Raw genomic sequence first — 15,130 nt, forward strand, 5'->3', positions numbered from 1 at the left:
CTAGAGAAAGCCCGTGTGCAGGAATGAAGACCCAGCACAGCTGAAAATAAATAAATAAATGAATATTTTAAAAAGTTAAAAAGAAACATGGTTCCATCTTCTGCGGTAATCTCTTTGCTTTTCTCTATGCTTTCCCATTGGTTTGCACTCTCTGTAAAATAAGGACCTGCAGGAGATGTCTTCCCTAGAGCTGAAAAATCTCACTGTGCATCTCAAGTAGGTCCTTGGAGCTTCCTCCCTCTGGCTTTGCTGGGTGGGCTTCCCTTCTATCCTTTCTCTCTCCAGCTGGCAAAAACAAATCAGTGAACAATGTGTAGAACAACCCTTCTAGGAAATGGTGGTGCTAAGGGGTATAGAAAGTGTATGTGGGGGGAATCCACTCAAGTAGATGAATTTTGAAGCAATTTGTTACATTAACTCCAGTACTGGAGCCACGAGGGGCACTAGAGTGTACCAACCTACTCAGGTCAGAAGGTTAGAGTCTCCTCATGGTTCCTTTGACATTGCAGCAGCCTTAGGGCCCTTGCTTGCACTGGGAATGGTTGGGAGGAAGTGGAGGAGAGATCATATTTTACTACCAGCAAAGCACTATGCATTCTTTATCTCTTTCCTCCACAATACTGAATTTCTTTATAGTCTGATAAAAAATTTAAAGGTTAACTTCTCACTCATGTCATCTATTTTTCTTTTGTTCTAGACATTTCAGTATAGGGCATAAGAGAATCTTTTGTGGATCTTTCTGTATGTTGTCCTCTCAACTTATTGCTGGGTTGTTCAGTAACTCAGATAATCTAAACCTATAAATTATGAGTTATAAATTCTATTTTAGAGCAGTTTTCCACAGTAAGAAGACTATTCATGGAGTTGGTGGAACCTGCCGATTTAAGACTTTCAGCACCCTGGACAGATCTATATGTCTGTGGACTCTATGCAGTGTCTATGGAGCTGGAGTTCTCTCTCAATTGGACACAATGGCATACCAGAGAGGAAAGTTTACGGAAAACCTTAATGGTCATGAAATTGTTATTTTAAACACAGCCATTAATCACAATCTCAAATTCTGAATCTCTCCCACTTTTAACATGGCATTAACCATGATGTCACTGTAACAGAAAAGCCTGTTTGTGCAGAAGAGCAAGTGAATCACAGGGGCAGTAAATCACTTGAGTTTCTTTCTTCTGCCAGGCAGCCCATCTACAATGAGCCTACAGTAACAGCATTTAGACGAAAGTAAGCACTTTAAGAAGGACAACTGTACCCTGTAAAAAACCCTAGAGAGGCTGAGGGAAATGAAGGCAGAAAAATCCATTACCTTTGAAAGTAGAGGTCACTGCTAACTCTTGAGAATTGATAAGAAGGTTGGAAAGACCAAAGGTCCAGAAGCACATATAATTAAGGAATGGGGAGTGGGGAATACCAAGGAGACTGGTCCAGCAGGAACATATTCTTAAGGTAGGAGGTGGACTGGATTGGTAGGGTGTGAGGAGCCCAGGGGCTTTCCAAATGGTACTAATGGTAAAGAACCTGCCTGCCAATGCAGGAGACTTAAGAGATGTGTGTTCAATTTCTGGATCAGAAAGATCTCCTAAAGGAGGGCATGGCAACCCACTCCAGTGTTCTTGCTTGGAGAATCCCATGGACAGAGGAGCCTGGCGAGCTACAGTCCATGGAGTCGCAGAGTTGGACATACTGAAGTGACTTAGCATGCATGCCCAGGAATTTACGCTATCTGGACAATGGTTACAAATCTTTAAGTAGGTCTAAGGTATGAAAAAGTGTATAATTATGGGTGTAGTGGCAAGAGAAAAACAAACATGTTTTCAGTTCAACTTGTGCGAGCTACGTTTGATATTGAGATTTGATAACCAGATTTGAAGTGAATGCAGATAAAAATCCTTATTTCCCGTCTCCAGCGATGTAAGTAAACTAACAAGCGGTAGAACAAGGACTAAAGGAGCAGACCACTCCTTGGACTGCAGAACAAGGGCGGTTTCAGGGACAGAGAAGTAGGCAGACAGGGAAACTCTGAGACTGGGAAAGATCAAGTGTAGCTGGGCGTAGAGAACCTGAGTTCCAGATGTAGTTACTGTTTTTTAAAAATAATTAATTTTTGACTGTGCTGGGTCTTTGCTGTTGTGCTCGAGCTTTCTCTAGCTGCAGTGAGCAGGGGCTGCTCTTCATTGCAGTGCATGGGCTTCTCACTGTGGTGGCCTCTCACTGTGGTTGCACAGCATGGGCTCTAGGTGCATGGGCTTCAGTAGTTGTGGCTCAAGGGCTTAGTTGCACTGCAGCATGTGGGGTCTTCTTGGACCAGGGATCAAACCCGTGTCCCCTGCAATGGCAGGCAGATTCTTTACCACTGAACCACCAGGGAAGTCCTATAGTTATTATTTTTAAGTTATACACAGTAGAAATGGGATTTCAGTCAGTCATCAGTCAGATAATCAGTTTAACTACCACAGTCTAGTATTACGTAAAATCAAAAGATTTTGGGACGGCTGTGTAAGGATATATGTGTAAGAATATATGTACAGAGCTTTCACTGTAGTGATAAATAAAGGAAACCTCCTAAATATTTATTGATAGGGTAGTAGTTGCAAACATAATACGATAAAAGTGTTAGTTGCTCAGTTAGGTTCAACTCTTTGTGACTCCATGGATTGCAGCCTGCTGGGCTCTTCTGTCCATGGAATTCTCCAGGCAAGAATACTGGAGTGGGTTGCTATTCCTTTCTCCAGGGAATCTTCCCAACCCAGGGATTGAACCCGCAGCTCCTGCATTGCAGGTGGACTCGTCACTATCTGAGCCACTAGGGAAGCTATAATACTACGGAATAGTATTAAAAATGACGTATTAAAGTTTACTTTGTGACACCAGCACAATGGCCAATTTGAAATGTAAGTCAAACTTATAATGAGATACCACTGGCAGGATGATATTGTACATGTAAAACAGCAAAGAGCAGGGCACTTTGAATAGAATGATTTCATTTTCAAAAAGCTACAGCAATGGGAATTCCCTGCCAGTCCAGTTACGACTCAGTGCTTTCATTGCCGAGGGCCCTTTGATTCCTGATTGGGTAACTAAGATCTCACAATCAGTGAGGCATGGCAACAAAACAAATCAAATAAACAACCCCCCCCCCAAACAAAACCAATAAAACAAAACACAAACTACAAAACTACCACAAGCAAGACAATTAAAGTTATCAATATCTGAAAGAAGGAAGATTAACTATCTCCATATGCAGATGATATGATCTCATGCATAGGAATCCAAAGGAATACACTAAAAAATCATTGGAACTAAAAACAAGTTCAGCAAATTGTCAGGATGCAAGATCAACATACAAAAATCTATTGTATTTCTATATAGTATCAATGAATAAACCAAAAATGTATTAAGAAGACAATTCATAATACCACCACCAAGAATAAAATAAGAGTAGAATTGAGAGTCTAAAAATAACTCATATTTATGATCAATTGATTTTTCAAAGAAGATATTAAGACAATTAAGTGGGGGTAAAACAGGGGTCTTTTCATCAAATGGTGCTGGAACCACTGGCTATCCACATGCAAATGAATGATGCTGGATCCCTATTCCACACTACATACAAAAATTAACTCACAATGGATCAAACTGCTGACTCAGTTGATGACCAGAAGTTTTATGACCACTAGACTTTGGGAAGGGCATTACCCAGGGTGAGCTTTCGTCAGTACCAGGAAGAGGTAGAATGGAATGACTTCCGTGATACTTTCTAGTGTTAAGTCAACAAAAATTGAAATGTGATTTGTTTGGAGAGGTCAACAAAATAGGAAACAAAGGTTCAATTATTTTTTTTTCTGACAGTGCCTAACCTACAGTGTTTTAGGAGAATCTTTAAGTTTCATTGGCTCAGCTATAAACTGGGAAGAAGGATGAGGTCTTTAGGCATGCTAAGGGAATTTAGACCAAAAAAAAAAAAAAAAAACCCACTCCGATGCTTAGACCATATGCATAATATAGCTATTGAAAATATGTAAATCTTTTGTGACCTTAGGATTTCTTTTAAAAAATGTATACATAGGAGAAAAAAAGATGCTTCCTCCTTGGAAGAAAAGCTATGACAAACCTAGACAAAGTATTAAAACAGAAACCTCACTTTGCCAACAAAGGCTCGTGTAAGTCAAAACTATGGTTTTTCCAGTAGTCGTGTACGGATGTGAGCGTTGGACCATAAAGAAGGCTGAGCACCAAAGAATTGATGCTTTCAATCCTTGGACTTTGAGGAGATCAAACCAGTCATTCCTAAAGGAAATCAACCCTGAATATTCATTGGAAGGACTGATGCTGAAGCTGAAGCTCAAATACTTTGGCTTCCCGATGTGAATAACTGATTCACTGGAAAAGACCCTGATGCTGGGAAAGACTGAAGGCAGGAGAAGGGGACGATAGAGGATGAAATGGTTGGATGGCATCACTGACTCGATAGACATGAATCTGAGCAAACTCTGGGAAATAGTGAAGGACAGGAAGTCCTGGTGTGTTGTAGTCCATTGGGTTGCAAAAAGTTAGACATGATTTAGTGACTGAACAACAGGAGAAAAAGAAGGGTCTTCCATTCAATTCCAACAGCCAGAAAAAGTGTTGAGTGAGGGAATTCCGATTTCTGCGAAGTGGAGAAAGCACAGCTGCACAAGAACAAAAACTTAAAATATTTTTGCTGCAGTAGCTTTTCTGCCTTTAATCCCTTTAATTGACTGCTCCCAGCTACACTGAAACACAGGGTCTGTTTGAAATAAATTGTGCTGAACAGTCTGGAAAAAAAAAGAAAGATCCTGGAAGAGCATTGTTCCAATCAGAACAGAACCACATGTTTGAATTGGAAAAGTTGTGTTGGGTCTTCCAAATCTTAGGGGCAAACACACTTTTCTGGAGGTTTTGAGGTCAGAAGTCCACAGTCAGTTTCAGGGGGCTAAAGTCAAGGTGTGAGCTGGGCTGGTTCCCGCTGGAGGCTCTAAGGAAAACCCCATTCCCTTACCTTTTAGAGCTTCTAGAGGCTGCCTATGTCTCTTGGTTTGTAGGCCCTCCCTCCACATTCAAACAACATCCCTTCAGTCTTTTCTTTCATCATCACATTGCCTTCTTGTCTCTGACTCCTCCTTCCTTAGCTGATAAGGACCATTATGATTACATTTGGGCCCACCCTGAAAATTCATGATACCCTCCCCCAAGGGCCTCAACTTCATCACATCTGGGAAGTCCCTTTTACCATTTAAGGCACTATTTACAGTTTTCTGGTATTAAGATATGATTAGGGGCTTTTATTCAGTCTGCTACTGGTAGGATTAATTGTTTGTAAGTAAAATGGTTAAAGGGAAGCAAATTATTGACATCCTATTGCACTGCAGTCTTATTTACTATGACTTTGGAATATATTTTCTGCAATTAAAATGCTTTGAAGATGTATACTACATATCGATAGCTTTTGCTATATATGTATTCAAGACTATGCAATTTGGAGCTATGTTTTCTAGAAATGGTTGTGGGGGCCACTGAAAATTATAAGAGGAAGGACCAAATGACATTTTGCTTTACAAATCTCTGTGTGTTGGCAGTGCCTTTGGAGGAGAGGAAGACTGGAAGCAAAGAAATGTGTTAGGAAAGTTTGGCAGAATCTCAGGGACAGTTAATGACGGTTTCAGCTAGGGCAGTGGCCACACACTGTGACTGGCATCCCTGCCAGGGTCAAACGCCTGGGACGAAGCAGCCACAAAAGGTGGGAGGGAAGGCTGAACCAGATTCCAGGGCAGCACTGGGCAGAAGCCTGCCCACGCTGAGTCAGAGGTTCCAAGGGACATGGATCTCCTGGGTTGAGGCACTGTTAGGTATATTGGGTTTGAGTGCTAAATATTTGTGGACTTGGAATGAGTGGTGCTAGGTGGAATGAGGGCAGGGATGCAACATCAGCTGAGAATAAGAGCAAAATCAGGGGATGGAGCTGCCACAAGGTGGCGCTTAAAGGAGCGGACTCTGGGTGAGGGACGCTGACAACTTGTGACCAACGCCAACTGCAGAGGAACTTCAGGAAAGCCACTTTTCCTTGTTTTTTTCTTTTTTCAACTGTATTAGGTTTCTTGTGAACCATTGGAGCACATTATCCTCTCTTCTTCCTCCTGGTTCTTTCTACAATTTGACGTTTTCCCTTATATTGAGGAAAAATCTTCCTATTGAGATATTGCAAATTTCCAATAAGGGACAATTGTTGTTCAGTCGCTAAGTCATGTCCGATTCTTTGTGACCCCCATGGACTGCAGCACGCCAGGATCCTCTGTCCTCCACCATCTCCCGGAGTTAAGGGACAATAAGGGCAGTGAATCCTGTCCCTTGAATCTCCACGTTTCTCACTAACCCACAGCTTCCCACACTTCCCAGACACAAGAAGCTCAAAGGATAAAGTGGAATTTCTTCTTTTACACCTACATCTCTGGGAAGCAAAGGGCACACCCAAGTTTGGGGAACACATCTGAGCTGGGAGAACCAAGAAACCTGCAAGACACAGGATCCCAAATCCGTGCATGTGGCGGGGATAGTACAGGGGTCTATGAAGTATGACAATAGGGGGAGACCTGTGGAAGCTCTCAAGTGGGAGTCAGCCGGACCTCCAAGCGAAAGTGAAGTGAAATGGATGGTAAGAATCTCAGCAGCTGGGCAAGAGCCAGACCCTGACGTGTTCCGGGAGTGTTTGCGGCTTCCTGGCTGTGCAGCTCAGACACATTGCTGCGTCGCTTATTCCTTACATCAATGGTTATTTTACATCCTCTACCTACCAGCCACAATGCTGGACTGTGCAGGTACAGAACTCCAGGAATTCTTGCAGCGACATCAATCTGGTGACACGGATTTGGCACCATGGCCAGCTGCAAGCAGACCCACGTGCCTCGGGGCTCCGTTACTACTCGCTGGGGGTGGCGGGGGGGAGTCACTCCCAGTTGCCACTCCCAGTCCATAGCCCTGGCCTGCTTTGGCAAGGTTCTGCCAAGTGGAAGCCCCAACAACGCCAGAAGAAGAAAGAAATTGATGGTGTCTGAGACAAGTTCAGGCTGCCACCCAAGAAACCTGTAAATGCCTAAGTCATAGCTCCTGGTGATTTTTCGTGCAAGAATATTAAGAGATCAGGACTCCTGCAGTCAGTATGGAATCCACGTTGGCTATATGCTTATCAGAACTCAAAACAGTTCAGGATCATTCACTCTGGCAAAAACACATCTCTGGAATGGATGTTATCAGCTCCTCCTGCACACTGGAGGAAATTGGACACTGTGGTTTAGATAACCCTGGAGAGCTTGCAAGTTTAAGAGGCTTGGTTGCACAACACCCAAGATATTAACAGCAATTCATATTCAGTCCTGATGACAGAAAATTCTTGTATTCAGGGAATGCTTCCTAATTCTTGTATAATACAACAGAAAGGGCAGAACCCAAATGTAGCAGCTGAGACAGAAAGTCAAGGATCAATCACATGCTAAACTAGACACAATGAGATAAGTGCTGAAACGCATCAGGAAAACAGCAACGATGCAAGAAATGACAAAACTCAAGACAGAACTTTGAGATCTTGAGTGCTTCTTACATGAGCAATTGTTTTTAAAAGTATTTATTTATTTATTTGGCTGTGTCAGGTCTTAGTTACAGCGGCATGCCAACTCTCAGTTTCGGCATGTGGAGTCTAGTATCCTCACCAGGGAAACCCAGGCCCCCTGCATTAGGAACGTGGTGTCTTAGCCACTGGGCTACCAGGGAGGTCCCAGCAATTGTTTTAAGAGGCCAGAACACTGATTGATTGTGAGGAACTGAAATCGTGCAACTCAGACTGGGACTTGAAACCATGATCTTTTGATGGAGATCACACACCTGTTCTGAGGACGTAATGAAGCTCAGGTTCTTGATGTCTCATCACAGAAAGAATTCAGCAATTGACAAAGTGGTAGCAAAGAAGTGGATTTATTTAGAGAAAAACACACTCCCCAGAGTGTGGGCCATCTTGGAAGGCAAGAGGCCTTGAGAGAAACAAGTGGATATGAAACAGGAGGGAAGGAGGCAGGGCACAACCTTTACAAAAATGACACAGCAATAGGACATGACAAAAACTGGTCAGAACCAACTAGGTCCAAGATGGCAGACAAGTCAACCTCCAGTAGACCTTAAGCCTCGGTATACACTCACTGTAACATACTAGCATGCTAAATGATATACCCATCAGTGTTATGACAGATCCCGCAAGCCGAGTAGTTGTGGCGCACAGGCCTAAGTCGCCCTCCGGCATAAGCAGCAGGGATCAACCCGTGTCTCCTGCATTGGCAGGCAGATTCTTAACCACTGGACCACCAGGGAAGCCCTCCCCTGTCTTTCAAGTGTGGGTTCTGCCCACCGTTCCCACAGTGGGAGCTGTTCCGAGGACACAGCTTTGAGAGCGAGGTGTGGTTGAAATCATCTGGACTAAAGGCGTGACTGAAGCCTGTCAAGGCCTCTATAGAATAAAGATTCTTGTGGGTGAGTAGGGAGATCTACTTCTCTTGTTGCTGTCCAGAATAAGCTTCAATTGTTATAATAAGTTCCCTTGCTTATTTTAAACCTGTCACCTACCAACCTGGAGCGGTCTACCTCTTTCTTTCATCTCTCCCTGCCCTCTGTGAACGGGGGCTGCTTTCAGAGTTTACTTAGGAAGCCCTGGAGGTTTTGAACCAACAACTAGGTCCTTTACCTCCCTCAAGTCTTTTTCTTTTCTTTGGCTGCAGCTGGTGGCATGTGGGATCTTTGTCCCCCAACCAGAGATGGAACTCTGGCCCTGTGCAGTGGAAGCATGGAGTCTTAATCACTGGACCACTTGGGAAGTCCCAAATCTTTTTTTTCAAGTGGCACTCTTAATTGGGATTCTTTCAAAGCAAACTCAGTGACGAAGACCTGGGTGCAGGTAGTTTACCTGGAAGATGATCCCAGGAACTACGGTGAGGGAATAGGGAGTAAAACAAGGAGAGAGGGAGGCAAGTATATAGAGGGCACGTCTAAATAATAGTGCCACCAGGGCTCCACTCTGCTGGAGGCCCTGAGACTATGTAGAACATTTACCCACTGATACTCATCCCTCACTGTTCGGAGTTGCTCCCAGGAATATTACTCCCTGGCAGTTTGGGCCTACCCTGCATGGCTTGTTTCCAGATAATAGTCTCAGCCTGAGATAGGAGCTGCTGTCATAGGTGGGAAGGATCTGCCAGAGGTAGCCTCGTCTGAGGTTGTCTGAGGGGGTATGGAAGAGGCACCCTCAGAGTCTGCTGGACACCTTCTCAGTGCTGCCTGCCTAGGCTGCTCTAACTGAACCTGGAACCTGTATTTCACAGCTTCTTTGCTCTCTTGGCCTTTTCTGTTGCACGTATCCCTTTAGAATACATAATTTATTGTCATACGTTGCTTTTTTTTTCTTGTCTTACTTCCGACTCTTGTTCATTGATGTATATCCTAATTCCTAACCAAATGGCCTGGCATAGAGTAGGCCCTCACAAAGTAATTATTAAATAAATGCATGAAATCCTGGCTTTTTGATACCCAGTGGGAAAACTGGATAACTTCATTTGTTGGAAGAAGTGTTGGAAGAAGCTTTAGGAAAAGAACACAGTCAAACTGCCTCATGTACAAATGTGTACTATGGGGACAATAACTCAGATTCACTGATGTCCAGGACCTGTCTTTTCTAAAATACTTTGCTGCTTGTTATTACAACCATAGTATAATTTTGATTACTAATTAAACTCTACTGTAGTTCCCTTAATACTCAGTTTTCAAAGTGTCACCACATATATTATCTCATCTGATAGGTAAAGCAACTTTATCACATAAAGCTAAAATTATTTACTATTTATTCCCTTTGTTGAGAATCTAAGTAATTTTTGAATTCCCTTCTGAATTCAGAACAGTCTCTCAACTCCTCTCTGTCCCCTGACAATACCCTTTTTTTTACCAGTTTTAAAAGTGGAGAAGGCAATGGCACCCCACTCCAGTACTCCTGCCTGGAAAATCCCATGGACGGAGAAGCCTGGTAGGCTGAAGTCCATGGGGTCGCTAAGAGTCGGACACGACTGAGGGAATTCACCTTCACGCTTTGGAGAAGGAAATGGCAACCCACTCCTGTGTTCTTGCCTGGAGAGTCCCAGGGACGGGGGAGCCTGGTGGGCTGCTGTCTATGGGGTCACACAGAGTCGGACATGACTGAAATGACTCAGCAGCAGCAGCAGCAAGCATATCTAAGGTTCAGGAATAATTAAGTCTCAGTTGCTATGGCTTTTGGGAGACCTTATTTACTTACTTATTTATTTTTTGGCTGTGCTGCATAGCATATGGGATCTTAGTTTCTGACCAGGGATCAAACCCGTGCCCCCTGCAGTGGAAGTGCTGAGTCCTATGGATTGCCAAGGAATTCTCAGACCTTGTTTTCTTGAACCAATTGTGATGACATAAGTTTCTTCTCCTCTAATTTTATCTAATGTGTCCTAAAAGAGCACAGATTTTGGACTACTAAATTGCTTAGAAACATTAAAGAAAGCTGACTACTGCATACTAGGGCTTTGATTTCCTCTTTGTTACAGGAAATCTGTTTTTGCACATATTGACTATTGTGTCATAATAAGTAAACAAGAAAAAGGACAGAGTTTTGGGAGGAGGAAGAGGCTATGATCTCTAGTGAGAGGAACCCCACTGCTGTCTCACTGTGGACATGTTCAGTCATGTGGCCTCATAAATCACACTTGAAACCACTTGGCCAAGAGTCAGATTTAGTGTGCCCGAACCAACCAGCTCAGAAATGACAAGGAGGGAGCCAAGGAAGGTGAGCTGAGGCCACAAAGGGTCCAGGCCTGCACAGAGTGTAACTTCAGGCTACACATTTGTGTTGGCTGCTATAGTTTACTCACTGGGCACTATCTCCAGAAACAAATGTTAAAGAATAACTCAGAATAGTTACTCGCACGGAGATTAGTATTTTCCAAGCAAATAATGTATCCACATGTGAGCGAATCAGTGGAGAGAATGAGTTAGGCACAAAGGCAAAATGAGGATGTGGTAGATTGCTACACTGGCGGTCCTTAGGGAATCAGTGAACCTCCCAGTATTCACACCCCAGCGTAGCCCCTTCCACACTAAACCTGGACTTGGCCATGTGATTTACTCTCATCTAGGGGACACTAGCAAGCGCGATGAGAACAGAGGCTTGACAAGCACTCATACCTTGGAGCTTGTCTTCTTGGATTACTCTCTGTGGAAGCCAGAGCCATGTAAGAAGTCCAGCCACCCAGAGACAGCCAAGCTGTGAGGCTGTCAAAGCCAGCTACATAGCAAGGCCACACGGAGAAGCAATGAGGTATCATACATGCAAATGAAGCTTCTTGAGTCTTCCAGACCAGGTACCAGCCACCAGCTAAATGCAGCTGAGTGATTCCAGCTGATGCCATACAGAATGGAATAACCACACAGCCAAGCCGTCAGTCAGTCTAGCCTACAGAATCAGGGGAAATAACCTATTGTTTTAAGCTACAACATCATGCAGTGATTTTTATGCAGCAATGAATAACTGCAACCAAGATTTACAAGAGAAAGGGAAGAAAGAAAACTGCATTCTGAGAATAGTGAATCTTATTTGTCTACTTTTGGAGTAAGCTGAGTAGCTGGCATCCAGCAAAGAAGTCAGTCTGATATTCTGTCCTCAAGTAAACTGTCCAGGGATATCAAATAAAACAATTTTTGTTGTTTACTGATTCTCAAGAAAACCCTGAAGGTTTACCTACAGAACTTATTGTATAATATCAGCCAATGTCCTTCTGTTAGTACTTTTGACTTTAATTAGTTCAGGTTGAACAGTGTCTCTTGTTAGAATTTTATAGAAGAAAATAGAGATTGGGAAAAGACCCAACACAAAGTGGCCTGCAGAATCTGAACCCTCCCTCCGCCAACCCCACCCTAACTTCTTTTCTTCTGTTAAAAACAGCATCAATGACATATATACACTACCATGTGTAAAACACCTAGCTAGGAGGAAGCTGCTGTATAGCACAGGAAGCTCAGCTCGGTACTCTATGATAACCTACTGGGATGGGATAAGGGGGTGGGAGGGAGGTTCCTGAGGGAGGGGATACATGTATACACATAGCTGATTCATTTTGTTGTACAGCAGAAATGAACACAACACTGTAAAGTAGTTATATTCCAATAATAACATTTAAAAAAGAATAAAATAAAAACAGCATCAGGGACTTCCCTGGTAGTCCAGTGGTTAACAATCTGACTAGCAATGCAGGGGATGCAGGTTGTATCCCTGGTCAGGGAACTAAGATCCCAAGTGCCACGAAGAAACCACGCCTGGGTGCAACTACTGAGCCTTGCATGCCACAGCTAGAGAGTTCAAGTGCTGCCGAATAGATATTAAACAAAATAAAACAAAAACAGCATCAGTGTCATCAGCAGTTTGTCTGTCCAGCCCTTTAGTCAACAGTCAGAACTACCTAAAAATGGACTATCTTAAGCTCAGGGCCTTGCAAACATCCCTGGAGCCTGAGTTCCAACCATGGTATTGCACCAAGGAGGCAAGGGTGGAGGGGCACTTGGGAGGCAGGGTCCTGGAAACGAGAGTTACTTCTCAAGGCCAAGTGGTAACTGGGATCTTCCTGAATGGTGGGACTAAGAGGATGACAAAAACAAAAGACAAAAAGGACAAAGAAGAGGTCAACTGGTGACAGAGAAATGCAACAGAAACAGGAAAGAGCTAAAACATTCACAGAATGGAATTACACAAAATTAAGCAGAATTAAAATTTATTTGGAAGACAAGGTGAGTCCATCACGGGTGACTGGAGCTCTGAGGCTGCACTTTCTCCTTAGGAAGCTGGGCTGGAATGGGGTGGGCTGTGTTTGGCAAGGGCTGTGGTGGTTTGGGATCTAAGTAGATGAGTAGAATTAGTTTTTGAAGACTGGCACTTTTCACACCAACCCAAAACTCACCCTCTGCAGCTATCTGTTACCCATTGTCTCTACTCCCTGGGTTAACCCCCATTTTCTCAACCACCTCTCACCTGCCTGGTTCCCCAGCTGGGCCTCGGGCCGGTCTCCCCAGAGCACATGCCTCGGGTCGTTGAGGAACCGTTGGCTGCGCTGGCATGTCAGGCAGGTCTGTACAGTCCAGCGCTGACCCTTGCAGCCTGGAATGCATGTGGGAGAAAGACAGTGCCCAGGTTTAGGAGAAGAAAAGGTCTCCTGAACCCAGTGTTGCCTCCATTGTTTTCTAGTAGGGATTCTCCTCCCTCCCCATCTTGAACGCAAATTTGATGGCGTCAGGTCCCTGAACAAAGTCTATCATTTTCTTGGCACCCTTTAAGACAAAGTCCAAACTCCTTAACAAGACTCTTCAAGATCTGCCCTGTTTCCCTCTCCCACCTCAGGTCTTGCCCTTGCCCACCTCAAAGCCCACCTCCTGAACTCTCAGTTCCTTGACAGCAACACAGGCTTTCTTTCCTGCTGCTACTGCTAAGTCACTTCAGTCGTGTCCGACTCTGTGTGACTCCATGGACAGCATTCTACCAGGCTTCCCCGTCCCTGGGGTTCTCCAGGCAAGAACACTGGAGTGGGTTGCCATTTTCTTTCCTGAGACCTCACAAATGGCAAGGACTTCCATCTCCTACTTCCCTGCTCTTGTAATGAACCTCACCATCACTGGTTTAAATAACTTAGTATTCTACTCCCCTAACTGAAGCATTTTTCTGCTACTGCTAAGTCGCTTCAGTCGTGTCCGACTCTGTGCGACCCCATAGACGGCAGCCCACCAGGCTCCCCTGTCCCTGGGATTCTCCAGGCAAGAATACTTGAGTGGGTTGCCATTTCCTTCTCCAATGCATGAAGGTGAAAAGTGAAAGTGAAGTAGCTCAGTCCTGTCTGACTGACCAACCCCATGGACTGCAGCCTACTGGGCTCCTCCGTCCACGGGATTTTCCAGGCAAGAGTACTGGAGTGGGGTGCCATCGCCTTCTCCGAAGCATTTTTCTAGGCTATTCTAATTGTTCCTGTCTTAGTCCATCCCATGAGACCATATTTCAATGAGAATGTTGATTCTAGAGAAATCCTTGACACATCTCAGAAAAATAATTCTTGAGTGAACGAATGAAGATGGGAATCATCCTCTATGATGTCAAATAACATCTATTATCATGGCCGGGCGAGGTTGCCTCTCAGGGCAACATCATTTTTCTACTGCCCAGATCTGTCTGTCCAAGTAGAGTTAACAACTCAGAGAAAGCCACCGACTCAAATCCCACACCTGGCACGCGTCTGCCTCGAGAAAGGGATCACTACCCGTCCCCTCCCCAGCCCGCAGGTGTTCCTCATACATCCCACCTCAGCAAGAGGGAGTACTCACGTCTCTGGCGCTGGGTGCAGGTCAGACCCGGGATGAGGAGGGAAGAGCAGCCACGGCAGAGAGTTCGCTTCACCGAGGGGTCCCTGGGGGCGGAGGCAGGTGGTGGTCTGGACGCCCGCTCTCCCTCTCTAGTCTTTCCCCCGTCCCGCTCCCTGCCGGGCTCCATAACCCCTCTTACCGCCGTAATACAAGCCGCTTCGCTATGGTCCTCTCCGTGTGGCAGTAAAATCTCGCTAGCGCCTGGTTCTCTGGATCCTGAGCGAGGACGCAGTGGGCGGCCTGGGGGAGTGAGCCGTCACTGGGGGCTCTCCTCATTGGGCTCCCCGCTGTGCGTGCGCCGTGGACTCACCTGGTACAAGAAGTTGAGCCTCTGGAAGGCCTCGCGGTCCTTCACCGGCCCCGCCATCCGCGCTGCGCGAGCTCTCCACACGCGACCGTCCACAGGCCCCGCCCCCAGGATAGCCACGCCCCCGGCGTCCGCGCAAGACCTCCTGGGAATTGTGGTTCCGGGAGCCATGTGCGCTCCTTTCTTTCTAGCCTTCCTTTCTCTGGCGCCACCCTGTGGCCTCACAGACCCAACTATTTGCAAATCCCCTCCGCCCCTGCAGAGTCCAGGGGCCTCCCCCTAGTCTTTCTCAAGCCAATAATTATATTAGGCAGAGACTGGAGAAGTTAGTTGAGCAGAAGTCTTAAA

General features: G+C 45.0%; 1 protein-coding gene across 4 annotated transcripts; it reads right to left on the reverse strand.

The window, feature by feature from the left end:
• Positions 1 to 7,973: 7,973 nt before the first annotated feature.
• Positions 7,974 to 14,864, reverse strand: RPP21 (ribonuclease P/MRP subunit p21). Of its 4 annotated transcripts, none has more exons than XM_059880723.1 (5): positions 14,786 to 14,864; positions 14,615 to 14,715; positions 14,437 to 14,519; positions 13,100 to 13,225; positions 7,974 to 12,439 (listed from the first exon to the last, which is right to left on the reverse strand). In XM_059880723.1, the coding sequence occupies exons 1-5, from the start codon at positions 14,840 to 14,842 to the stop codon at positions 12,351 to 12,353; spliced, it is 456 nt and encodes a 151-aa protein (XP_059736706.1). In that variant the 5' UTR covers positions 14,843 to 14,864; the 3' UTR covers positions 7,974 to 12,350. The 4 variants fall into 4 exon arrangements, with proteins under 4 accessions (XP_059736706.1, XP_010816690.2, XP_010816689.2 ...); XM_010818388.4 differs by lacking the exon at positions 7,974 to 12,439 and adding an exon at positions 12,449 to 12,708; XM_010818387.4 differs by lacking the exon at positions 7,974 to 12,439 and adding an exon at positions 12,826 to 12,965 and having other exon boundaries at positions 14,615 to 14,691.
• Between the last annotated feature and the right edge of the window lie 266 nt (positions 14,865 to 15,130).

The sequence above is a fragment of the Bos taurus genome, chromosome 23 (assembly GCF_002263795.3).
Source record: "Bos taurus isolate L1 Dominette 01449 registration number 42190680 breed Hereford chromosome 23, ARS-UCD2.0, whole genome shotgun sequence".
Taxonomy (NCBI): Eukaryota; Metazoa; Chordata; class Mammalia; order Artiodactyla; family Bovidae; genus Bos; species Bos taurus.

Excerpts from the sequence above, each read along its gene's own strand:
- RPP21 (XM_002697333.3), bottom strand. The coding sequence starts at position 14,842 with ATGGCGGGGCCGGTGAAGGACCGCGAGGCCTTCCAGAGGCTCAACTTC. Across the intron at positions 14,716-14,785 it reads GGCTCAACTTCTTGTACCAG|GCCGCCCACTGCGTCCTCGC; the intron begins GTGAGTCCACGG and ends TCACTCCCCCAG. Across the intron at positions 12,966-13,099 it reads CCAGCTGGGGAACCAGGCAG|ATCCCAAACCACCACAGCCC; the intron begins GTGAGAGGTGGT and ends TCATCTACTTAG.